Genomic DNA, 27714 nt, shown 5'->3' with positions numbered 1-27714 from the left:
AACTGTAACATCAGTATTCATAACAAAGTAATTTCCATTTTCAATAACTATAAAGTAGGGAAGATACGTTGACTTTTATAGTGAGTTACAGTAACGGAAAATGTTCCTTTAATAGAAAGCCAGATACAGAACAATAAGAATCCAATATATTCTGTTTTGTTGAAAATTAATGATTATAAAGAAATTCATGGCACAGCATTACTAAAAGGTATTTCGCGGCCCTTTTCGTATATGCGTTATTACGCGAGCAATAATAAAGCAAATAACAGAGAAAAAGAGTTTTTACGAAAAGTAAAACGGACGCGAAACGTGGTTACTAGTGGGTCCCACTATCACCTCCCACAAGCAGAAGGTAACCTGTTCTGCAGTGGACAAGCACCTTCAAATGGCTCTGAGCACTATGGGACTTAACATCTGAGGTCATCAGTCCCCTAGAACTTAGAACAACTTAAACCTAACTAACCTAAGGACATCACACACATCCATGCCCGAGGCAGGATTCGAACCTGCGACCATAGCGGTCGCGCGGTTCCAGACTGAAGCCCCTAGAACCGCTCGGCCACTCCGGCCGGCTTAACACAAGCACCTTCAGGATACTCTAAACGAATTTCCGTTGACAGTGGGAAACTGCGGCAGCTACAAGTGAGGATCCACTTCTGCGCAAAATAATTAAGCGGCGCAGCGGGGATGGCCGAACGTTCTTCCCATGGGGTCACACTCAGCACTCCGTGTACTTCGACCTTCACGATAGGCTCAAGTTGGCAACAGTAGCCTACAGCCAACTAAGGAAGTTCAGAATTGCCGCACTGTTACGCCACCATCGTAGTGACAATGCCTTCGGCAGAGGCCTATGTTACATGCAGCACACTGGAGAATGTCGGGAATGAAAGCACTGACCCAGCGACACATGTATTGGCCAGTGGTTTATTCCGCCATCGAGCACGCGGTGACTGCGTCTTCAGCATGTGCTCACAACCAGGCAGTCCTGTCCCAAAAATTCTCTCTATGGTCCCTACCAGAGGAGCCATAAGACCAGGTGCTTGTGGAAACTGCTTTTGGATGTACCTAATGAAATGATGGGTGGTTGAAAGCTGTATGTTCCAGTGGTTCAAAAGTGAAATACCTCCTTAAAGATATTGATTGTTTACTTTTGCCAAATTATTCTTGTATTTGTTGTTTATTATGACGGAGTGTAATTTTGTGACAAATTATATTCCGAAATGAAAATAGCTTCTGCTTACTTTTTGCCTGTTTCTTCTCGAATTCGTTGCTTATATGATAAAGGTCAATTTTATGAAAAATTTTAAAATTAGTTCTTTTTTAAATGTTATTCGGATTCAGAGGGTTAAAGGGAGGGGGGAAGGATTTGGTATCTTTGCCAGATTCAAGCATATCGGACGAGGTGTTCGCGTTTGAGAGTCGGAGTGATGCGCGAATCTATCTTAAGTGTCGCGAGTGTTGCAGACGTTGGATAGCGTCTCAGAAGTCGTTAACTTTCCTCTTCCGGCCGTGCATACTCCACTGTCTGTCACATGCTAGTACTAGCCGAATTCTTTTTTGCTGGGCCTATGCTCCTTTGTATTTTTTTGTTGTTAAATTATTCACGCTGTCACATCCCGTTAGTTCCGTGTTTGTTCCTGGCCATGCTTGTGGACACCAAGCTAGCCGGTTGGACTGTACTCCGTGTACGTTCACGGGCGCCACGTGCTGTAGTACTTCTAGCATTCACGGGTATGCTATTATCTCACTACACGAGGTGCAGCGGCTTTGTTAAAAAGAGCGTGAGACGGGCCAAAATATGAATAATTCGTCACGTAAGCAAGCTGGCTCGCAACCTTACGTACAGATAAATGTTAGACTGAACACTAATGATAACGTTGTTTAATTTATGTGAATTGTGATTTGTTGAATAAACTGTAGATTAATATTCAAATGCCGGCCGGAGAGGCCGAGCGGTTAAAGGCGCTACAGTCTGGAACCGCACGACCGCTACGGTCGCAGGTTCGAATCCTGCCTCGGGCATGGATGTGTGTGATGTCCTTAGGTTAGTTAGGTTTAAGTAGTTCTAAGTTCTAGGGGACTTATGACCACAGCAGTTGAGTCCCATAGTGCTCAGAGCCATTTGAACCATTTTTTTTAATATTCAAATTTTTTTTATGATGTTGACCTTTATGAAGAAAGCAGAAACTCTCAGCTTATCTGAACTGAAAAGGGTGAATATTGTTGGAGTACACTCCAGGTCGCGCATTTCTGGTTGATCTCTTTTGCGATCACATCTGACAAGAAGGTATGACTGCATAATATTCTATGTTAAATAAAATGTTGAAAGAAGTATCTGTGTGTTATCTTGACTATTACCTCAATTCCGATTTATGAACTATAACCAGTTTTCTGCAAGATCAGATACTGAGCACTCACTATTTGGGGTTTATAGTGTGTCAAGCATTGGTATCATATCTGGTGGTAGATAGGATTCATTGATTAATAATTAGGCTATTATTTCATTTACCGACATTAGAACCTGCACTTCTGTAACGAGGCCGATTCATAGATTAACGTTAACGTAATTAAAGAATTATTACACCAGATAGGATGAATATTGTTTACTACTATATACTTTTTACTCGTTTAATGCATAAGACGCTATACAGCGATGGCAATGAACGCTCACAGCACCAATGCTGGCAGATGGAAAGACAACTGACAGCCATTACATGCTATTAGTACATGTTAAAAAGTGAAAATTAATACCGTTCCTTTGTTTTTTTTTACAATTTGTATTTAGGATCACAATTTTTTTTAAGGACTTGAGTTTTTGGTTTCCAATCAATTGGGTTAGTTGGTCGGTGAAGTATGTTCACTTCACTGTTAACAGGAAAACATTTTCATTGCGATACATTGGGTACATTTTGCTATAAGCAGTGGTTGAATTCCATTTACTGTTGCCTTCGGTGTTTTTCTTTTATCAGTATTTCGATACAAAAGGTGGAACCTTTACTTTCACAGTACAGTGATGGAATGCTCTGTCCGGGATTACTAAGTAAACTACGTCTCGAAAAGCCTTGGAGACATATTTCAGGGAAAGTTATTAGATCGGCAATTGTATCGATCGTTATTGGTGAGAACGGTGACAGCTTATTGGAGTACTAGGGTATTTTGGTGGTAAAATAGATGCTACTGTTAATGTTTTACATTACTCAAACACACAAAAAAACCTTTTTGTTGATCGATTTGCGAGTCGAGGTTATGGAATTATAGGAAGCAAGGAACAGTTTTATTTACTGCTTAAACAACAGGCTACTTCGAGTATCTACCTCTTTTTTGTAACAAGTTTACCGGGGTTAACTAAGAGTAGTGAGACGCCGACACCTGAAGCGGGTAATTATTAGTTCAATGTTTAAGAAATAGAAAAAGAGCGACGGTGGCAACCAGTCAGGTTTGTTTTTCTGAAAAACCAAGAATAGTTCAATCCAGAGAAATATGTGACAAGCTAACAAGCGAGTGTATACAAAGGGAAAAAAATAAACGGAATATTACGTTCCAGCATAACACATTATTCCTCTGTTTAGCCCAAAGTAGATTTCCAATTCGATTTCCAAAAGAAATAAACTGAAATTATATTCTGCGTTATTCTTTAAAGCCAATAACCCACCACAATATTTATTTAGCAGAGTGAAGAATATATATTGGATAAAGTAATTCGATACTTATATCAGAAATAACTGAATTCTGGTAAGACGGTAAAAGTAATTGCGCAATAGAAAGCATGTTGTAAATCATTATGTAAAAGAAAATATTTTTTTGTAAGAGAAAGAAATTACCTTACATATTAGTAACGAACATTATCGATCAGACACCTGATGCAATGCGAGATATCTCTCAATGAAATAAAGTGGCTTGTTTGTTTCTTCATTATGGCCGACAGAAGAAGGATAACACGTAGAAAAGGAACTTTCTCTGTAACTTATGACGAACGAAATATCAATTAATTTGACAATACTAATCAGAGGATGTCTGTTGATGGCGAGTGGAGTAAAAAAAATTTTTTTTGGTTCCATGAAACGTATGAAAGATATAATTACATACATACGGCAACTTCCGATCGATAAAACCATAGGATTGGGCCATTTTTGAATTTATTAATTGTCTGGAAGGACCGATATTTGTTTCTTGAAGTTTCCCTGGCGACTCGAGTATTCAATAATTTTTTTCGGAATATTATTAATTTTTGTTTCGATATTTTGGCTGACAGTCTTTCGGCCATTCGCAAGGTGAGTCGCTCTGCAGGATTTTTGTATCACTTTCACAATATTGTGGAGTAAATGTGCAGGCGTCAGAGGTAGTACTGTCGGTAACAAGAAAGACCGTCACTCAAAGCAAGCGCAGAGTCAGGCAGTCCACAGTGCTTACGAAGTGTGTGTTTATTATTATTATTATTATGGATGACATATGTTTGGAATGCTAGGCAGCGAATACTTAGACTAATATTTCCTTTGAGAGCGCGGACATGGAATGGGGGTTTCCTTGATTTATCAGGCTGGAAACCCTCATACTGATTGAGCAAGTTGTCTGCTAATGTTATTTACACAGCTTGCTTGACCACTGAATCCCGGTAGGATAAAACTATGGCCAGTACCTTGACTTTTCTATCCACGGAAGGTTTTCCTTGATTTGTCAAACTGGAACCCTCGTACCGACTGAGCAGGTTGTCTGCTAATGATGTTTACATAATTTGCTTGACCACTGAATCCCAGAAAGGTAAGGCTGTGGCCAGTATCTTGACTTTCCTGTCCATGGAATGGCCATTGGAACTATAATGTTCAGCTAATGCCGATTTTTTGGGCTGTAGAAGCCGAGTGTAACGTTAGTGTTCAATGCAGCGTTGTTACACAGTGCGTATTGTTTGTCATATCCTCCACAGATCTCAGATCTGCTTTCACGAAAGATGGGTATATGTGAAATTCGTTGTGAGGTAGAAGGTACATACTATATTATCTCTAGTATCGTCTGCTTTCGCTATCACTGATAGTGTGTGCTCTTCACAAGACATAAATTAGTAACGACAGGGCACGGCCACGGTGCATCACAAACGCCTCCGGTTTACTTTCCTATCCTTCTGTAATCCCACCTTCTGCCTACCCAGGCAAATCATCGGCGTAGTGGCGTCGTTTTTTAATCGATGTTAATTTAGTGACTGTGGGAAACTGTCTCCCATTCGCTTTCGTAGGATTCCGTCGTGACATTTTTAGACTTTTTTTCTTCGAGAAATCGCCAATTAAATCATGTGTCCTGCTTCTTTTAGTATTCAATCTCTTGTTGCTCTTTCACTCAACCTATTCGTGTATGTATCTCAACCGATTTGTTGCAATCGGCCATTCATATAAGATAATCTTGACTTTTTTATCTCCTACCGTAGTATTTTGTAAAAAAAATAACGTTCAGCATACGACAGCACTAGCTGAGTGAGGAGGAGCAGCTCACAAGGAACTGGACTAGCGACTGACTGGAACGGACTTCTGACACCCGTGTGACATCCAGATTTGTGTTTTCCTTGGTTTCCGTTAGCTGAATAAGGCAAACGATATGTTTCGCTGAAAAGAATACCACTGCTTTACTTTCGCGTTCTCCTATAATACGAGCTTGTGCTTCACCTTCAATGCCCCGTCTTCGACTGAACGTTACATTCTAATCGTAGTTTTCCTCTTTGATAGTACCTGTAAATTATTAGCCTATAATAATGTAGTATTTTTAATAAGATTGAAAACAGTGTTACTGTTGTCAAGTACATGTTTTGGATTTAAAAACAATAGTAACAAAGTACACTCACCATAATGAAGCAGACGAATCAAGTATTCTCAGGCTGGGATGAATCTGGAAAAGAGAAAAGACGCATGAAATGTAAAAAAGAATGGGAAACATAACAATGGCAAAGTTACAATTATCGTTCTCAGAACAGAAAATGGTAGACACATCTAACCGACGTTACTCAACTGTAACGTGATATGATGATAGGTGGTAGAGATAGTGCCATGCATGCGAAACCGAGGTGTTACTACTGAAAATATTTGAAGGTTGCTTATTTTGTATGAACGCAAGTAACCTGAAAAAGTAGGCTGATTCTGTGTGCACCTCAGTGATTTAGTCTATGTTCATTTATGATTGAGCATAACTTTCTCTTAATTTAGATAGCTTGGCGTAGCAGCGAACAATTACGAAGGAAATAAAGTACAAAGAGACGTTAATGAAACTGACGATATCTTCATTGCGATTGTGTCGTGTGTATGTGATTTTTACCCAAGGGTTGCTTCGCTCACTTTAAAACTTTTTCTACTTCGTAACTGTCAATGAAGGACAGTCAGAATCTTATGAAGTGTCAGAAAAGGAGATCCATATCACTAAAATTATTCTCAGCATTCGTGGTGGATGGTTCAAATGGCTCTGAGCACTATGGGACTTAACAGCTGTGGTCATCAGTCCCCTAGAACTTAGAACTACTTAAACCTAACTAACCTAAGGACATCACACACATCCATGCCCGAGGCAGGATTCGAACCTGCGACCGTAGCAGTCGCGCGGTTCCGGACTGCGCGCCTAGAACCGCGAGACCACCGCGGCCGGCGGACATATACTAATGAACCAAAACGATACTAAATGCCGCCTGGTGGGGTTGCGGGTTTGCGCCACGATAAGTATACAAACGGAACAGGGACGAACGTCGTCGAATCATTCTAGGGACGATACAGGGTGCAAATGAGAAAATCCACTGACATAAGTGACACTGAAGAAGGGGATAATGTTGTAGACCGGTGCCTGTGAACGAGCATCTCAGAAACTGCGAAGCTGCTTTTCTGTCCTGGCGCTGCTGTCATGAGCATCTATGGAAAGCGGTTGAAGGTCAGCGAAACGACGTGTAGTGAACAATGTGTTGGGCTTCCAAGCCTTACCACAGAACGAGACGTTGGAGGCTTCCATACTCTCTAAAGCAAGACAGACGACTAACGGTGGCAAATATGACGACAGAGTACTGTGATGGTACAAGCACTAGTGCTTCGGAACGCGCAGTTCAGCGAACATTGTTAAACACGAGGTTCTGCAGCACACGAGCCCTTCGAGTTATTATGATGATCCAAAGAAATTATCAGTTGTGATTTCAGTGGGCACTGGGTCATTGGCACTGCACTGTGGATCAAATACAAACATGTCGCCTGGTCGGATGAATCGCGTTTCTTCTTGCACCAGCTATGTAGTCATTCAGATGATCGGCTGCTCGAAACATGAAACGTGCCACCGACACAGGCCGGTGGGAACAGTATTATGCTACGGGGAGCATTTATTTGTACTTCCATGGGACCTGTCGCCATAATCTATGCTACAATGGTAGCTGTGGGCTACGTGAATACCTCCACCCTTCATGCTTGATGTGTTGCCCGAAACCAACAGCATCTTCCAGTAGGATAATTGGCCACAGAACGAAGCCAAAATGGAGCTATAATAGTACTCTGAACCCGACGACTACCAAGGATATGTTGAATCCATGCCACGCAGAATCATTGCTTTTGTTCTTTCATAGATGGAGCACAGACGATCACAATATTCTGTCTCAGCAGTGTAGAAATACAGGGTGACCCAAAAAGAATGACCCGGTTTTAAATAGAATTATTTATTAGGAAGAAGGTCGTAACACCAACAAATTGCATACTAAATTACTCAGAACAGACAAAAGTTTATAAAAATCCAACATAAATGTTAAATATGTCCTCCATTGGCTGCACGGACGACATCTAGCCGATAGCCGAATTCATACCGAACTGAGCGTAAGGTGTCTTCTGTCACTGAAGCTACAGCAGCCGATATTCTAGTTTTTAGTTCATCAGTGTCACGAGGTAAGGGAGGAGCGCTTAGTACGAAATCGAATATGGAACGCCTGCTGAACTGCGATCACTGATTGAGTACCACTAAATTCAATAACACAATACGCCTTCTGCTGCGTGGACGCCATATTGCGCGAGTCTGGCTGCACGCTCCAGGTCAGCGCTCGTAGCGATATCTAGCGAATTTTTTTCTGAAACTTTAGACCGTGCCGATTACATCTAGCGCTATTTCAGTTACCTACTGACATTTGTCTCAATATTATTACAAGTTAAAATTGGGTCATTCTTTTTGGGACACCGTGTATATTGTTGGAAAGTACATTTAAAAAAAAGTATTTTTTAAATTGTTTTTCAGTGGAGTTGGTTACATACAGAGCCACAGATGCTCGCCATGAGACGCCCCACCCCATCCCCCCCTGGATTATGGAGTACAGAATTTTTGTTCATTACAGGATGCTCATTCACCACGAACAAATACAGTAAATCTTTTGCGTCACCCATAAAATTTAGTTTCTGTGGCACAACACGTTTCGAAACTCACCAATGAAAATGTCCGAAAGAACAGACACCACTCATATATAATTGAGGACCACCAATTGATAACTTTAGTGCAGTGCAGATGCACACCAAGCTCGAAATCTTGCAGGTACCGGCGAAATGGCGTGACTAATGAGAATAACGGGCTAGGGGCACTACATCAGTAGCGTGTAGATAAGCTGAGAATTTAGGTCTCATGGCATACGTGGTAGGGTAGTCCGTGCAGTTGCGATGACCACTGTGTCCAGGTGGCGCAGTGACCAGTGCATCTGCCTAGCAAGCAGGAGACATCGGTTCGAATCCTGGTCCGGCATAAAGCTTCAACTTTCACCGTTGATTTAAATCAGTGTCCACTAGCAGTTAGTGTCATTAATTTCTTTGTGTCTTGATTCATAATAGCTGCAGGATCAAACTGTCTGTTCTTTCGGACATTTCGAAAGAACAGACGCCACATATATGCTATTTGTATCTAACGGTTCCTTCCTGCCTGGCGCCATCCAGGATTCCGTTCATTTTAAATACATACATGAAAAAATGATAAATTCGTAACACTAGTAAGAATACAAGTAAGTGATATGATTTTATTGTTTTTCACTAATTTGATGTGACCATCCATGATGTTCTATCCTGCTGAAGTCCGAAGTTGTGTTTCTGCCTTCCCCAAAAATTTTTGTTCTCTTCAACTCGACCGCAACTCGTGTTCTAGTGGCTAGCGCTGCTGCCTTTGGATCACGGGGTCCCGGGTTCGATCCCTGGCCGGGTTGGGGATTTTCTCTGCCCGGGGACTGGGTGTTTGTGTTGTCCTCATCATCCTCATTCTTTGTGACAGTGGATAGATTGGACTGTGTAAAAAAAAATGGACTGTGAAAAACTAAGCCTTTGTACGGGCACTGATAAACGCGCAGATGAGCAACATACAAACCAAACACCACCACCACCACCACCACCACCACCACCACCACCACCACCACCATCCTGTGCAACTCCCTTTAGGAGGCTACTGCAGAAGTTACTCCCCAATGATTGAACGTTCGTCCTATGACCCCGTCCATTCTTTTACTAAGAGAATTCCATATATTCCTTTCTTTGCCGATTCTGCGGTGACCCTCTTCAATTCGTTTTCAGCATTCCTCTCTGACACCATTTCAAACGCTTCGTTTCTCCTCTTGCCTGATTTTCCGCTGTTCACGTTTCACTTCCACATAATGCTGTTCATTCTCAAAAGATATATGAAGAAGACAGTTACTCAAAAATACTCTCTAAGGCATATATCTGATCCTGTTGATCTTTTAGCGATAAATGCTTTGTCTGTACCAGTACAAAAGAACAAACACCACATATATGATTAAGGCGATGACGGCCAATAACCTCTCCAGTACAGATGCACACGAAGCTTGAACTCTTTCGCGAATCGGTGACATTCTGTGAGTAATGAGACTAATGAGCTGGGCCACTACATCAGTAGCTTGTGATATTTTACTTCCAAGGTAGCAACAATCGCTTATTTCATCTATACGTGGTCTTCTTTTCAATGCTAAGTTTGTCACTAATCCCACTTCACCTGGTCCTGGTTGGGATGGTTCCTTTGAAAGGGCACGGTCAATTTTCTTCTCCATCCTAGCTAGCGCTCTGTCTCTAATGACATCGTTGTCGACATATTAAACGCTAATCTTCTCCTCCACTTCAGTTTTTCACTTAGTATTCGTGCCCTTTGCTCAGCAAACACTGAACAGGTCCTCTAATTCTTCTTCACTTGTAAGGTCATCAGCAAACATTATCATTGATATACCTTCAGCCTGATTTTTTTCTCTTTTCTGACGATTCCTTTTCTTTCTTACATTGCATCTTCGATGTACAGATTGAAGACTGCAACCTTGCCTCACACGCTTTTTACTCTGTACACATATTCCTTGGTCTCCAATTATTACTGTTCCTTCTTGGTTCTTGTACATATAGTGTATCACCCGTCTGTATCTATTGAGTATATGCTACTTATTTTTATAATAAATTCAAACATCTTGCACCACTTTAGATTGCCAAACGCTTTTACTAGGTCCAGATCTTCTATGAAAATGTCTTGATTTTTCTTCTAGCTTTTGTTCATTATTTTGGTGTGACGTCCTAAGTGAGTGACTGCGTGTGAGATCGCTCTCTAAGTTTTCATATATTTTTAGGTTTCAGATACATATTTTAACGGTTTTTGTGATAATATTTACTATATAAGTGACGTATTAGTGGTTTCTTCTTTCACCTCTGCCTTTCTTGTGTAGTGACCTGATATTTGTGAGTGTTTCGTATCGAGCAACTTAACCTCTTGCCTGTGTTTACATTCCGCGCTGACCGGTTGCAGCTGTAGCGGCGCATCGAAAGCTAAGTACTAATTAATTGTTTGTGTACAGTGGTTTATTTAGGAACTTTAGTAGTCTTCAACCGGTGTTCTTGGTGTTTTCTGGTGAAATAGTTTCAGAAGAACCTTTTGGGAACTGTTTTCAGCTTCGTTACTGTGTCATTAGACGTTTGATTCTCTTTTTGTATTAGTCTTTTGTTATATTCACATTTGTTGTTTATTAATACTGTTAATAATAGTAGTTACTTCCCTTCTAGAGTAAGTTTGTGATTATTGTAGTCAGGTTTTTAACATCTTCTTACTGTAGTAGCGGAACTTAGAAAGAGTAAAATTTTACCATGAGTGAGAAGTGTGGGCTTTGCCGTAGGATCGTGAGTAGTGGATTGCGGTATGAGACTTGATTGAAGTATTTTCACTGGGGGGGAATGCAGTGGGGAAGCCAGTGGGCATTCTGGTGAGATCCTCTCCTGGAACTGCAGGTTATATAGCAAGAGTAAGTTGATAGAGGAGCAGGAGCGTAAGATCTGTGCCCTTCAGGTGCAGTTGAAAAACCCACAGGAGGAGCTAGATAGGATGAGGAGGGAGAAGGGGGTTGGGGAATGGGAGCTGGCTGTTGGCAAGAGATCTGCTAGGAGAAGAAGATTTTCGGATAGTTTTACTATTGGTGTTTACAATAGATATGACCAACTGTCAGAGTCTAGTGGAGAGGAATCTCTAGTAGCTGTAGATGTAGGAAGTATGCAGCAGACCTCAGTAGTTACTGTGCCTAGAACAGTTGCAAAATCGAAGAGGAAGAAGAGGGTTCTGCTGTCAGGTAGTTCTCATGGCAGAGGTGTAGGCCAGCAGTTGCAGGAAGTGCTGGGGAGTGAGTACCAGGTCACCAGCATTGTGAAGCCTAATGCACGGTTGGCTCAGGTGACTGTTAACATAGGGGGGTGGTTATGCAGGGATTTTACAAAAGAGGATCAGGTAGTGATTGTGGGTGGGGCTGGTAATAGTATTGATAGGGATGGGGAGTATGATATAGATGGTGACCTGGAAAAGATAGCCACTCAGACTGGCAACACGAATGTGCATTTCGTGGAACTGTTTCAGCGTCACGATCGGCCTCATCTTAATACAGCTGTCAGGCGTAATAACATGAGACTTTGGGGTGCGCTGATGACAGAAAGCATGGGTCACATTTCAGTGGTGTCGGTGGAGTCTATCAGCAGGACGAGTTTCACTAGACATGGCCTGCACCTCAACAGGTATGGGAAGGGGAGGTTGGCAAAGCTTATAGGTGACAGCATAGGTGGGGTTAGTGGGATCACTCATGGGAAAATTCCTGCAGTAGTGGGTGTTAGAGCTGCACCTTTTTTAGATTGAAGTCAGCTGATAGGTATTCCTGCTTAAGGGAAGTCTCTCTAACAAGGGAATCACTTTTGACAAAGCTTAGGTATCTGAGTAATGAGGGAATTAGTATATTTCATCAAAATATACAAGGTATTAGAGATAAAGATAGTGAACTGCTTATAGATGTTGACTCTGAAATTATTGGTATACCTGAACACTTCTTAAATAAGGAGATAATTCAGAGGCTTCCTTTACCAGGATACAGGTTGGCTGGCAGCTTTTCTAGGAGCTCTTTGCGGTGTGGGGGAGTAGCCACGTATGTGAAAAACGGTATCCCATTTGAGTCCATTGATGTTTCGAAGTACTGCACTGAAAAGGTGTTTGAATGTTGTGCAGGTGTGGTTAAATTTAACGGAGCTAAACTTCTAACTGTTGTTGTTTATAGATCCCCAGACTCCGATTTCACAACATTTTTTCTAAAGCTAGAGAAGGTTCTTGGTTCACTTTATAGGAAATACAAAAAGTTAGTTATATGTGGTGACTTCAATATTAATTGTATAAGTGACTGTGCAAGGAAGAGGATGCTGGTAGACCTCTTTAATTCATATAATCTTATGCAAACCGTGTTCTTTCCAAGGAGAGTGCAAGGGAACAGTAGAACAACCATAGACGACATTTTTGTTCATTCCTCATTACTAGAAGGGCATTCTGTTAGCAAAAAGGTGAATGGCCTTTCAGATCATGATGCACAAATTTTAACTTTAAAAGATTTTTGTGCTGCAACACGTGTTAAATATAGTCATCAGCTCTTCAGGAAAGCTGATCCAGTTGCTGTAGAGACCTTTGTAAACCTTATAAAGGAACAAGAGTGGCAAGATGTTTACAGCGCTGATACAGTAGACGATAAATATAATGCTTTTCTCAAGACTTTTCTCATGCTCTTTGAAAGTTACTTTCCGTTAGAACGTTTAAAACAGGGTACTAGCACAAACAGGCGGCCTGGGTGGCTGACTAGAGGGATAAGAATATCTTGTAGAACAAAGTGGCAATTATATCAAAACGTTAGAAACAGTCAAAATCTAAATGCATCAGCCCATTACAAACAGTATTGTAAAGTGCTTAAAAATGTTATTAGGAAGGCAAAAAGTATGTGGTATGAAGATAGAATAGCAAAGTCTCAGGATAAAATTAAAACCATATGGTCAGTCGCAAAGGAAGTTGCTGGTCTACAGAGACAGGTCGAGGATATAGAATCAGTGCGTAGTGGGAATGTCCGTGTTACTGATAAGTCGCATATATGTACAGTATTTAATAATCACTTTCTGAATAGCAGGTGAACTAAATAGAAACCTAGTCCCAACAGGGAATCATATAGCGCTCTTAGAAAAAAGTGTTCCACGACTATTACCTGAAATGCTCCTCCATGATAGTGACAAGAGGGAGATTGAGTTAATAATTAAATCACTAAAGACCAAGAACTCTCATGGATATGACGGGGTATCTAGCAGAATACTGAAGTATTGTTCTATGTATGTTAGCCCAGTTCTCATCCATATCTGTAACTTTTCCTTTAGGAGTGGTCGGTTTCCTGACCGATTAAAGTACTCGGTAGTGAAGCCACTTTATAAAAAGGGAGACATTGATAATGTTGAACATTTTAGACCTATTTCTATGCCATCGGTGTTTGCTAAAGTTATCGAGAAGATTGTACATACAAGGTTACTGGAGCATTTAAATTCACATAATTTGCTGTCAAATGTTCAGTTTCGTTTTAGAAATGGTTTAAAAACTGAAAATGCTATATTCTCTTTTCTCTGTGAGGTTTTGGACGGATTAAATAAAAGGTTGCGAACGCTAGGTGTTTTCTTTGATTTAACGAAGGCTTTTGACTGTGTTGACCACAAAATATTACTGCAGAAGTTGGACCACTATGGAGTAAGGGGAGTAGCTTACAATTGGTTCGCCTCTTACTTTAAGAACAGAAAGCAGAGGGTAATTCTCCGCAATATTGAGAGTGGTAGTGATGTTCAGTCCCAATGGGGCACTGTTAAGTGGGGCGTTCCCCAAGGGTCGGTGCTGGGGCCACTGCTGTTTCTTACTTATATAAATGATATGCCTTCTAGTATTACAGGTGATTCAAAAATATTTCTGTTTGCTGATGACACCAGCTTGATAGTGAAGGATCTTGTGTGTAATACTGAAACAGTAACAAATTATGTAGTTCATGAAATAAGTTCGTGGCTTGTGGGAAATAATTTGATGCTAAACCACAGTAAGACTCAGTTTTTACAGTTTCTAACTCACAATTCAACAAGAACCGATATTTTGATCAGACAGAATAGGCATATTATAAGCGAGACGGAACAGTTCAAGTTCCTAGGCGTTTGGATAGATAGTAAGCTGTTGTGGAAAGCCCATGTCCAGGATCTTGTTCAGAAGCTAAACGCTGCTTTATTTACCATTAGAACAGTATCTGAAATAAGTGACACTTCAACACGAAAAGTAGTCTACTTCGCATATTTTCATACGCTTATGTCGTATGGTATTATTTTTTGGGATAATTCTTCTGATTCAAAAAGGGTATTTTTGGCTCAAAAACGGGCTGTTCGAGCTATATGTGGTGTAAGTTCGAGAACCTCTTGTCGACCCCTATTCAAAAATCTGGGAATTCTGACACTGCCCTCACAGTATATATTTTCTTTAATGTCGTTTGTTATTAGCAATATTAGTTTACTCCCATGAGTTAGCAGCTTTCACTCAGTTAATACTAGGCAGAAATCAAATCTGCATGTAGAATGCACTTCCTTGACTCTTGTGCAGAAAGGAGTGCAGTATTCTGCTGCATCCATTTTCAATAAGCTACCAGAAGAACTCAAAAATCTTAGCAGTAGCCCAAACACTTTTAAGTCTAAACTGAAGAGTTTCCTCATGGCTCACTCCTTCTATTCTGTCGAGGAGCTCCTGGAAGAGCTAAAAAATTAAGCAAATTCCAGTGTTACATTGTCGATTTTCTTCATTTAAACTTACGACTTGTCACCTGAATATGTTTTTTTATATTTCATTTTATCTGTTTCTAATATCGTGTTATAATGTCATGTATTGACTCGTTCCATGACCATGGAGACTTCTCCTTAATTTGGTCCCACGGAACAATAAATAAATAAATAAATAAATAAAAAATCAACTTTTAAGGTTAGAATGCCGCCCTGGTGCCTTTGTCTTTCCTAAAGCTTAACTGACTGCCATGTAACAGATCCTCTTTCTCAATGTTCTGTATGTTATTTTGGTTAGCAACTAGTACACGTGTCTTTACAATATTTCTCGTATTTATATGTTCTTGCCATCTTTGGGCGAGTGTGTATGATAATCTTCCGAAAGACGCTATATGGTTCCGGAGATCTTTCCAAGCCTAAAACATCTATGACTTGGTGAAGCTAAAAATGGTTTACTAAATAAAGGTCTCAGACATAACATCATACCAAAACGTTATGACAAAAACATCAAAGAATTAGTAGTCAGCACCAAAATTGCATGTACAGTCGTGGACAAAACGAGCGAGACCCCTTGCCTTTTCGTTATGCTGATCCGCACAGCTTTGAAGTCTGCTACACAGTATAACAGGCAAGGGGACGAAGTGCTACCAACATACTATGTACAGGCGTGAAATTGGCGAACTATCCAATCTTTTTCAGACTGTTTTCAATAATTTGTAAGACTATAAGAGGGTTGAAACTTAGATAGTGGCAACTATTTATTCACAACCGTTACAAAAGAGTTACATATTTGCACCTATTACTGTCATTCAAAGTAATCACCAGCGTTGTGTAGAACTTGTTGCCGTTACTCGCTAGTAACAGTGTTTTGTTATTTCGATAAACATTCCGAATGATTGTCACATAAGCGGTGACATAAAGGTAGAAAATTCATGTTTTAGAGTCCAGAAAGCTCTAGGCAACAGAACTGAAGATCATTTTGCCATTTTAATTGCGAAATTGGCGGCTTATTCATGTCTGGGGTAATAATAGAGGGTTGTTGGCCTGGGTTGTCTACTAGCGTAGTGAAAGGTGTTTGCTACTGCAAGGGAAGTTGTTTTTTTTCGGCTCTAATCTCGATGGAGGCAAATAGACTATCAGTAAAGCAGTTTTAAGAAATTCTCGCGCCCCCAATACGTTTTATTGCTACATTTGTTCTGACTGGCGTCCTGTGGATGTTAATATGAAACACTTGTAGAATATCATACTTGTTACTGCCTTCCTTTTTCCGATTCTGTCAATAATTGAATTGACTTACGTGTGGCACTGAATGATTTTTAACTGAATTTCCTTATGAATTTTCATGCATTGCTAAATTTGCACACTTTCTTGGTAGGTCAGCACTATGACTGGTCTGAAAGTTGACACAAACCGTTTCGCGGCCGAATGCGCATATTTCGCTAATTCGTAACGATCTGGGGTACTTTGTCTTACTAGAACTGCTGTGTTATCTCCATAAGCTGAAATTCATTTTTATTAGTACAGTTCATAGTAATTAGGGTTTCTTCTTTCATTTATATCTTATATTTACGTGTTGTGTTTAACACACTAATCAGCATTAATGTAGTCTTGCACATAATTGAAAACAGTCTGACAAAGTTCGGATATTTTCAGAATGAGATTTTCACTCTGGAGCGGAGTGTGCGCTGATATGAAACTTCCTGGAAGATTAAAACTGTGTGCCGGACCGAGGCCCGAACTCGGGAACTTTGCCTTTCGCGGGCAAGTGCTCTACCAACTGAACTACCCAAGCACGACTCATGCCCCGTCCTCACAGTTTTACTTCTGCCAGTACCTCGCCTCCTACCTTCAAAACTTCACAGAAGCTCTCCTGCGAACCTTGCAGAACTAGCACCCCTGGAAGAAAGGATATTGCGGAAACATGGCTTAGCCACAGCCTGCCAGTTTTAATCTGCCAGGAAGTTTCATATGAGCGCACATTCCGCTGTAGAGTGAAAATTTCATTCTAGAAACATCCCCCAGGCTGTGGCTAAGCCATGTCTCCGCCATATCCTTTCTTCCAGGAGTGCTAGTTCTGCAAGATTCGCAGGAGCTTCTGTGAAGTTTGGAAGGTAGGAGACGAGATACCAGCGGAATTAAGGCTGTGAGGACGGGGCGAGAGTCGTGCTTGGGTAGCTCAGTTGGTAGAGCACTTGCCCGCGAACGGCAAGGGTCCCGGGTTCGAGTCTCGGTCCGGCACACAGTTTGAATCTGCCAGGAGGTTTCATATCAGCGTTCATTCCGCTGTACAGCGAAAATTTCATTCTAGAAACACTGCAGTTGTTATGTATGAAGAAGATTAAATCAACAAAACCTTACAATTCTTTCTGAAGGCTGACCCCACACCTAAATATCAAATTTAGCTCAGGAAATTAATTAAATATTCCAACTACCCTCTATCAGATGCTCATGTTCAACATAGCCCAGTCAAGAATTCCGTACCTCATAAACTAAGATTTTGGCCAAAGATTCATAAACCTCAGTGCCCAATATGTCCGGTTGTTAACTCAAGGAACAGTCTTGAATACTACATCTTTAAGGAGCTTAAAGATTTCCTTATCAGTTTTTACACATTTGAAGACAACTTCTGTCAGAAATCCCCAAAGATTTATTAATGATGCAAGCGATGTGTACATACCAATAAATGGCAGATTTGCTTTCCTGGATTTGGAAAGCTGTCCACAAATAATACTGTCCTGTGAACTATTGAAATAATGCAATTTTTTTAAGAAATAGCTTTGCAACGCTGATATATACGAACACAGAGATGTTAGAGTTAATTCTAGCACATAAGTACTTCCGATTCAACAAGAAAATCTATATGCAGACAGATGACCTAGCAATGGAAAGCAGTCTTGCCGGGCTTTTATCCGATATTTACATTAATCGTTTGGAAAATAAATTTTTCAGGGTCAATACTCATTTAAAACACAAACTGCTTTATCACAAAAGGTATGTTGATGACATGGTCATCTTGTTCAGTGGTACAGTAGATGAAATAGAAACATTTACAAATGCCATGAGTAACGTGCACCCCAAATATCTAATTCACTCTTGAGCATCAGAAAAGAGAGAGTATCAGTTCAATCAAAAACATGCTTTTGAAATTAATATAGAATCAACCAGCACAGAAGTAATTATAAATAATTCTTCATGCCACCCTACACAGCACCAAATGGCTTATCTCTAATACATGTTACACTGTATGCATAAAATTCCGCTCAGATGATTTGCCAAGAAGAAAGAAATTAATATTATCAAAGTTTGAGCTGAAAATAATGGCTGTAAGGCACAAATAATTGACCTCTTGTACAATAAAGATAGTAAATCACTTGCAGTAAATTCACAATCAGCAACAGAAAAGGAACTATTTGCACATATTCCCTTCCTAGACCCAATCTCATACCAAATTGGCAATATTTACCACAGGGTAATAGTTCAAATAAGTTTCCATACCAGCGACACTATGCAACGTAGTCCGCCCCCGGTAGCTGAGTGGTCAGCGTGACAGAATGTCAATCGAATTAGTTAGGCGTCTAAAATTAGCAGACACCTGGCGTCTACTACACCAAGACCACACCGAGTTCACGTACCTGTATAACCGCGGCAGAAGCAGAATCGATAGAGTATATATAAAAAGAGAGATGGCCGCCTCTGTTACACAAGTAGAAGTCGGCCCTGTGATCTTCTCAGACCACTGTGCCTATCAGTGCAAACTCCGTCTACTAAGAAGAAAGCTGCCAGCAGGAAGAGGGACGTGGAAGCTGATTACAAGCCACCTCACGGACGAAAAGTTAAGGTAGGAATTGCTAACACGATTCATGCATGCAGACAGAGGCGAGGCGAGTAAAGTTCTACTACTGAGTGGTGGGTAGAACACGCCAAACCGCAAATAAGAAGGGAACTGATAAGATACAGCGCTGAGAAGACTTTCTGGAAACGAAACACGGCTGACTTCTTCACAAGATGCCTACGAGACGCGATAGACGCCCCTGCGGACGACGAATTGTTTCTGCAGCGGATCAGAAGACCACGTATACTGAGCATGAAAAGGGACAAAATGAGAGATGTCATCGCCCGCAACCAGACAAACGGCGAAATCGAAGATGAACCTGCCACGCTGCACCACCTGCACAGGGAGAGACAGAGTGCTAACACTAAACAAATAAGGGAACTCGTTGAATAGGACGGTAACAAACTATAGACGAAGAAAGCAATCATGAGCCACGTCGAAGACCATTTCAACAACTTGTTCCGAGGAGAAGACAACGACGACGCAGAAATGGCGAGGATCCTGCAAGAAACCCACCGGATCCTTACCAACGCAGACCGGGCACTATTAAATGAAAATGCGACAGATGACGACGTGAGAGCCACCATTAAAGACACCAGACCCGGAAGAGCACCAGGCGCTGACGGTTTCCCAACGGAATTCTACACTGCTCTCTGGGGCAGTCGGCGGTATTCTTACTGAAATAGTAAATGAAGTCTTAAACGCGGCAGAATTGCCATCAAAATTTCTGCAAGGGAAGGTGATTCTGCTCCCCAAAAAGCAGGCAGCCAACATAATCGAAGACTTTCGGCCCATAACGTTACTAAATTCTGACTACAAAATAGTAGCAAAGTGCCTGGCTGTGAACATCAAAGTCGCACTCAAGAAAGCCATTAGCCCATGGCAGACCTGTGCAGTGCTTGGCAGAAACATATTCGACGCCGTCCGCACATATGGGGACACTATAGCCCACGCTGCATCAACTAGGAGACGCGCAGCAGTAATCTCTGTCGATTTCCACAAGGCTTTCGACAGGATCAGTCACCGGCACTTACTGAAAACTATCGCACGCCTCGGATTCGGACCAAAATTCACAAGACCCATCAAGAACGTCATCACAAATACCACCTCTAAAATAACAGTAAACGGATGGATTTTCAAGTCTATACGACTAGGAAGATCCGTCAGGCAAGGGTGCCCTTTATCAATGGCACTATTCACAATTACCCTGGATCCTCTTTTACGTAACCTAACAGCCGACATCAGAGGTTACACATTAGGTATAACAAACATCGCATGTATGGCTTATGCCGATGACATGGGCATTTTCATACAAAACGAAGAAGAATTAGAAAAAATTCATCCTGTCATGGAATCCTTCGAAAGAGCTTCAGGTGCCAAAATGAATCCGAGGAAAACAGCGCTACTGCCGATAGGCAACGGCAGATTGCTAACAGCGAGACAGTGGTACCGAGCGACAGACAACCATAGGACAGTCGGAGTAGAGCTACAACAGTGCCCACTGAAAATAGCAGCACAAAATTGGCGCAGCATCTTGAACACAACAAGAGAGCTCGCGAGGACACACGCGAACAAAAATCTGACGCTGAGCCAAAGAGTGCAGTTGATAAATTAAACGATCCTGCCGAAAGCGTGGTACATGGCCCAAATACCATGTGCACCGTCAAAAATAGCGCGAGCAATAGCAGGTGCGGCGTATTACGTGTTGTGGAGGCGGGAAATCTTCAAAGTCTCCCAGGAGACGTGTTTCCTGACGAGGGAAGAAGGGGGACTCGGTCTGACAGACGTCAAAACGAAATGCGCGGCGCTACTCCTGCAAAGCCCTGAAAGTCGAGAACCAGAACAGTAACAGCATTACGTCCAACCTGCTCAAGGCCTATAGACCGCGATCTGAGGAGGCACCGGTAGTCACCGCCCGCATCCCGTTCAAGTTGCGGCACATTAAACAGATGACGGTTGACAAGAGCTATATCACCGCGATCGTTGCTAACCCACAACAAAGAACAGCGAGGAAGATCTACGGTGCTCTGAGGGCGACGGAAAGCAAAACGAAAATATAGATGAGACTTCCAGACCACAACTGGCCACAGGTCTGGAAGAACATATCTGAAGGGACACTGCCCGAGCACGCCAGGGACACTTTGTACAAAATCGTTCACCGGACAGTGCCAACGAACGAAAAACTGGCGCGCATTAACGTGCGCGAATCGCCAAACTGCGATCTCTGCAACCATACCGACACCATCGAGCATCGCTTTAGTTGCAGAGAGAGCAAGGAAATATGGGCGACAGTGAGAAGAATGATCGCCCACTTCAACATAACTGACGAAAGGGCGATAGACGTCACAGCTGTCACTGTCCCGGAAGCGAAGCCTTTCCCCAACCCAAAACGCCTGGCCACGATGTGGATTCTCGCCACAACAACACACGCCATCGTCAGCAAACCCAGACCGACAAGGCGCAGGTCCTCACGGACCTTTGGGAGGAACACAAGAGGGCCAAACAACGCAAGAAGTACCGCGAGACCTTCCAGAACTTCCTGCAGGTCCCGCTGGACGCCGCCTTCCGAGACGCCTTCGACACGCCGTGAACGACGACCTCCCACAACACCCACACCACAGTAGCTGAGGATGCCGCGCACCCATCCCACCAAAACCCCAACATCACGAGCGGTGTAGTGAGAAAAGCGTGTGTTAAAATGGGTATGCAAAGTACAAGGTGAAAGTGCGTAAGAGTGTGTGTGTGTGTGTGTGTGTGTGTGTGTGTGTGTGTGTGTGTGTGTGTGTGTCCCGTGTACAAATTCTATCGATACAGTGTCCTTTCCTCATAGGAAAACAGAGCAGGCAAACAGAAAATGATCAGCCAGAAATCAAGTGCAAAGGATACCAAACAAGTGAATCAAGGTATAGTGTGCTCTCTCTCTCTCTCTCTCTCTCTACTCAAGTTACGTTGTTTTTTGTTCCTATGGCATATATATACAAACTTCTGCTCACCATGTGCCTAAATGTAGCATGTTTCCTTGTGATTTATTATAATTTTTACCTTATATATCCTTTGCCTCATAATACATATGCAAAGTGTAGTGTCCACCTAAATGCAGCACATTACGATCCTTCATTTATTTATTCATATATTTGTTTGTTTGTTTTGTTTCTGTTTGTTTCCCCTTTGTCATAAATATCGCGAACATGATACCATATGCTCAATTTCTATTGCCATACAGCATAAATCTAAAATTAAAAAAATATTTAAACTCAAAATACAACAAACCGAAGTAAGGTATGTTGGCCACAGCAGCGTGAACACAATATGCAAAAAATTAACTGAAGGAAATTCACAAATATAAGGGTTATTCCTTACCAAAAGACAGTTCAAGAACACTAACAAAAGAGAAACGAGAAAATGTCCATGAACGCTTAATAGTATAGTAGATCAATTTCATGTGAAAATCTGTAATTGTTAAAACCTGTAAATAAAAGTCTATATACGTAACAATAAGAAAAAGGACCCGGGTTCGATTCCCGGCTGGGTCGGAGATTTTCTCCGCTCAGGGACTGGGTATTCTGTTGTCCTGATCATCATCATCATCATCATCATCATTTCATCCCCATCGACGCGCAGGTCGCCGAAATGGCGCCAAATCGAAAGACTTACACCCGGCGAACGGTCTACCCGACGGGAGGCCCTAGTCGCACGACATTTACATTTATGCAACATAACCTTATCCACAGCACCAAAACCATCAGCATAGGCCTAGACAAATCAGGAATGTATAAGATTACTTGTGAAAACTACCCCAGATTTTATCTTAGACAGACCAGTAAAAGCTTCAATATAAAATATCGAGAACACAAGGATGACTTTGAACTAAAAAATTCAAATAAATTTGTAGTAGCTACTCACATGAATCAGTATGGACACACTGTTTCTAACACATATTAAATACCACTCACAAAGGCAAGAAAATAGACCTTTCAGAGGAACTAGAAATACACTCCTGGAAATTGAAACAAGAACACCGTGAATTCATTGTCCCAGGAAGGGGAAACTTTATTGACACATTCCTGGGGTCAGATACATCACATGATCACACTGACAGAACCACAGGCACATAGACACAGGCAACAGAGCGTGCACAATGTCGGCACTAGTACAGTGTATATCCACCTTTCGCAGCAATGCAGGCTGCTATTCTCCCATGGAGACGATCGTAGAGATGCTGGATGTAGTCCTGTGGAACGGCTTGCCATGCCATTTCCACCTGGCGCCTCAGTTGGACCAGCGTTCGTGCTGGACGTGCAGACCGCGTGAGACGACGCTTCATCCAGTCCCAAACATGCTCAATGGGGCACAGATCCGGAGATCTTGCTGGCCAGGGTAGTTGACTTACACCTTCTAGAGCACGTTGGATGGCACGGGATACATGCGGACGTGCATTGTCCTGTTGGAACAGCAAGTTCCCTTGCCGGTCTAGGAATGGTAGAACGATGGGTTCGATGACGGTTTGGATGTACCGTGCACTATTCAGTGTCCCCTCGACGATCACCAGTGGTGTACGGCCAGTGTAGGAGATCGCTCCCCACACCATGATGCCGGGTGTAGGCCCTGTGTGCCTCGGTCGTATGCAGTCCTGATTGTGGCGCTCACCTGCACGGCGCCAAACACGCATACGACCATCATTGGCACCAAGGCAGAAGCGACTCTCATCGCTGAAGACGACACGTCTCCATTCGTCCCTCCATTCACGCCTGTCGCGACACCACTGGAGGCGGGCTGCACGATGTTGGGGCGTGAGCGGAAGACGGCCTAACGGTGTGCGGGACCGTAGCCCAGCTTCATGGAGACGGTTGCGAATGGTCCTCGCCGACACCCCAGGAGCAACAGTGTCCCTAATTTGCTGGGAAGTGGCGGTGCGGTCCCCTACGGCACTGCGTAGGATCCTACGGTCTTGGCGTGCATCCGTGCGTCGCTGCGGTCCGGTCCCAGGTCGACGGGCACGTGCACCTTCCGCCGACCACTGGCGACAACATCGATGTACTGTGGAGACCTCACGCCCCACGTGTTGAGCAATTCGGCGGTACGTCCACCCAGCCTCCCGCATGCCCACTATACGCCCTCGCTCAAAGTCCGTCAACTGCACATACGGTTCACGTCCACGCTGTCGCGGCATGCTACCAGTGTTAAAGACTGCGATGGAGCTCCGTATGCGACGGCAAACTGGCTGACACTGACGGCGGCGGTGCACAAATGCTGCGCAGCTAGCGCCATTCGACGGCCAACACCGCGGTTCCTGGTGTGTCCGCTGTGCCGTGCGTGTGATCATTGCTTGTACAGCCCTCTCGCAGTGTCCGGAGCAAGTATGGTGGGTCTGACACACCGGTGTCAATGTGTTCTTTTTTCCATTTCCAGGAGTGTATATATTCACACCCTCACACCACCCAAACACATTTTAAATGAGCTAGAGAATAAGAATTTTCTAAATAATTTCCTTGGTTTGTTTACAGAAATGAAACATCAACTGCACCACTAACAGTCAATTCGACCAGTACGTAGTTTTGTATGTATAAACTACCATGATGAACGAATGTGCTGGCCGGCCGGAGTGGCCGTGCGGTTCTAGGCGCTACAGTCTGGAACCGATGGACCGTTACGGTCGCAGGTTCGAATCCTGCCTCGGGCATGGATGTGTGTGATGTCCTTAGGTTAGTTAGGTTTAAGTAGTTCTAAGTTCTAGGCGACTGATGGCCTCAGAAGTTAAGTCGCATAGTGCTCAGAGCCATTTGAACCATTTTGAACAAATGTGCTGCTCTTATTCCATCATAACGTGCTGCTCTTATCGCACCACCCAACTACTTAATTGTGTGTTTCCTGATTCGAGGGTGTGTACATATATGTGTGCTTTATTATATGCAATCAGTTGGCTCCAAGTATTTAGTAATTTCAACTGACAGTAAAAGAACTACTAAAAACAATTTGTCCTAGAGTTTTTCAACAATACTCTTAGAGTGCTAACATTTTTCTGCTATTAAAATATTACGTTTTGCACATCCCACGGATCATCTTTGCTCTGTTTACACCCTTACTCAGTATTTGATGAAATTAATGATAATCTTTGCATTGTAAACAAAAACATTACGTGTATAGCACATATGTGATGCTGAACACTAATATTAATAATATTATGGAGTGTGCCACAGTAATTTATTTACAATGTGTGTGTGTTATGTGGAAGTCAGCAACATATACATCGACCTGGAAAACCATGTGGACCACAGCAAAACATATCGTCATATACTATAACTTCCGTAACTGAACACAACTATTTTGCATTATCTGTAAATAAACAACGTTAAAGTGGAATTAAATACTCAAATATTTTTTTACAGAGTGGGAACAGACGACATGTTTTGGGTTTAAACATGGTAGTTCGAAATCGGTTTTGGCACTAAAACAAAAGATTTACAAAACAATTATGGCTGGTTGCGTCATTCACCAACTAACTGACACATATGCAGACAAACCACGAATGAAAATGTGTACTGGGTTGGAATCCCAGCCTTGGTTCAAATTTTCATTCGTCGCTTCTCTCTGCATATACAAATCCTCCGAAAGTCTGATATATCTCCATTTCCATAGACCTACGCACTAACTATAGTAATTTTTGCTTGCTTCTGGAAATTTCGAAAAGATTATTATCTTTCCCTTCTGATATTTCTATCACAGCTTAAGTCATGACGATACACGAAAGGTTAATAATACAAAACTGGACACGGTCTCGGACTCGAAGAACAGAATATGGTATTAAGTCCCTACATGCTACAATCAATGTTTCTAAATGCTTTGCCACGTCCCGGACGTGTTTCTGGAGAAATTTTCTATGCGGGTTTTTATGAGAATCCGCAAAGCATTAAGAGTGATTTTTGGAAGATCGTTACGACAATGTGACCGACAATCGCATCACAGATGAGTTAAATGGGAGCGGTGTGTCAAGTGATTGCCAATGTTTATTCTGTAAACAAACAGCGATAAAACGCTCCTATCTGAGCACAAAAAAGTCGAAAATAATGTTTGCCCATCCACTCCCACTTACTCATTCTGACTCATTCATTCGGTCCAACTCATTGTCATTATCTCTTTATCTCTCTTTCTCTGTCACTGTCACCTGTTTCACAGCCACAATCTCTTTCGTTCTGTCCTATTACAACAATCTTCTCTCACTGTCACTGCTCTCTCTTACTTCTACTATCTCATTCTGTCTTTTTACACTGTCAGTACTTCCCTCTTCCTCGTTGTTATTGCCCAGGTTGTATCATTATCACCGACTCTCATCCATTTCTACTTTCCCATTATCCTTATTCATCTCCCACTGACATTGTCTCCTTTATTCTTTTCCTAGGACTATTTGTCACCGTCAACAATTTTCCATTGCCACTCTTTTTCTTACACTGCCATTATCTCCGTCGCTCTTTCTATAGAACAACCACTGTCTATGTTTTCCGGTATCAAATACTTTTTCAGTTTCTTTCCCTTAGCCACTATCTCCTTCTCTCTCAGAATTAAAAGTGCAAATATGTTCGCACCCCAAAATTTGTGGGAATTTTTTTTTTAAATGTGCTAAGGAAGGTAGAATGAGGCAACTGGTATCCCACTTCTCAGCCAACCGAACGAGGTGGCGCAGTGGTTAGCACACTGGACTCGCATTCGGGACGACGATGGTCCAATCCCGCGTCCGGCCGTCCTGATTTAGGTTTTCCGCGATTTCCTTAAATCGTTACAGGCAAATGCCGGGATGGTTCCTCTGAAAGGGCACGACCGATTTCCTTTCCCGCCCTTACTTAATCCGATGAGACTGATGACCTTGCTGTTTGGTCTCTTCCCAGAAACAACCCAACCCAACTTCTCAGTCAGAGCTTCGTATATAGGGAAGTATTTGTCTTTTTTGTGCTCCAAAAGGGACATTTTTTCCGCTGCTTTCCTTCTTTTCCCTGCAACAGCGGGGAATGTCAGTCATATGAAAAGAACTATATGGGTCAGTAAATTTTTGATAGTTTATGTGAAATTTAAATAACTCTAAACTAATTTTACACTTCAGACCGGATATTTAACATGCATAAAAAGTTTTGCTTGTGCTTCAGTACTATAAAACAGGATTCCCAGAACCTTTCTGATGATAACGGAGACACTTTCCAGCATTTTTCTCCGTGTTAGGTCACTTTGGAAAGTACGTTTTCGCCTCTCACCGGATTTTACGTGCGTATTTCACATCTGTAAGTATGGTACATTTGAAACTCTGTATCTCGGAAACGGATGAAAATAACAGCAACATTTCCAAGGTTGTTCGAGATCGGGATCTTAGGTACACAGCATAAAAATTACACCTATTTGCTATGCATAGCCGTCTTGAAACCTACGGCTCGGTTTTGGTAACCAGACACCGTGTTACTGGGACGTTTCTGAATATCGATAAAGATTTTTGAGAACGGGAAGATAGTATTTCTAGATAAATGCCTACAGAATATACCGTTAAAATTTTTATGCTGTTATTTTTTATTTAAATTTCGGTTGACAGCGGATTTTACGTGCCCATTATATGTGTACATGTAAGGTAGGTTGAACCTCTGCATCTCTGAAACGGATAAAGATATCAAGAACATTTTCAAGGCTATTCGAGCCCACGATCTTAAGAATATATCTTACACATTTTAACCGTTTTCTGTGCAAATTCGTTTTGGACGGCGCAATTTTTACAAGTTACTTACAGTGTTGTTTCGTCGTTTTTTACATGTTGTGGTACTCAAC

General features: G+C 42.1%; 1 protein-coding gene across 3 annotated transcripts in view; it reads right to left on the bottom strand.

Annotated features, from left to right (window-relative positions):
• Nucleotides 1–27714, bottom strand: part of LOC124776623 (COMM domain-containing protein 4) — a 555896-nt gene that overhangs the window by 84146 nt on the left and 444036 nt on the right. For all 3 annotated transcript variants that reach the window (XM_047251722.1, XM_047251716.1, XM_047251728.1), the window contains exon 5: nt 5828–5871. In XM_047251722.1, coding sequence (XP_047107678.1) covers nt 5828–5830 — 3 coding nt within the window. In that variant the 5' untranslated portion in view covers nt 5831–5871. The remainder of the gene's footprint in view (nt 1–5827; nt 5872–27714) is intronic.

Source organism: Schistocerca piceifrons, chromosome 1 (assembly GCF_021461385.2).
Source record: "Schistocerca piceifrons isolate TAMUIC-IGC-003096 chromosome 1, iqSchPice1.1, whole genome shotgun sequence".
Lineage (NCBI taxonomy): Eukaryota > Metazoa > Arthropoda > Insecta > Orthoptera > Acrididae > Schistocerca > Schistocerca piceifrons.
The sequence above is the reverse complement of the archived record's forward strand: the minus strand, read 5'-3'. Positions and strand labels throughout refer to the sequence as shown.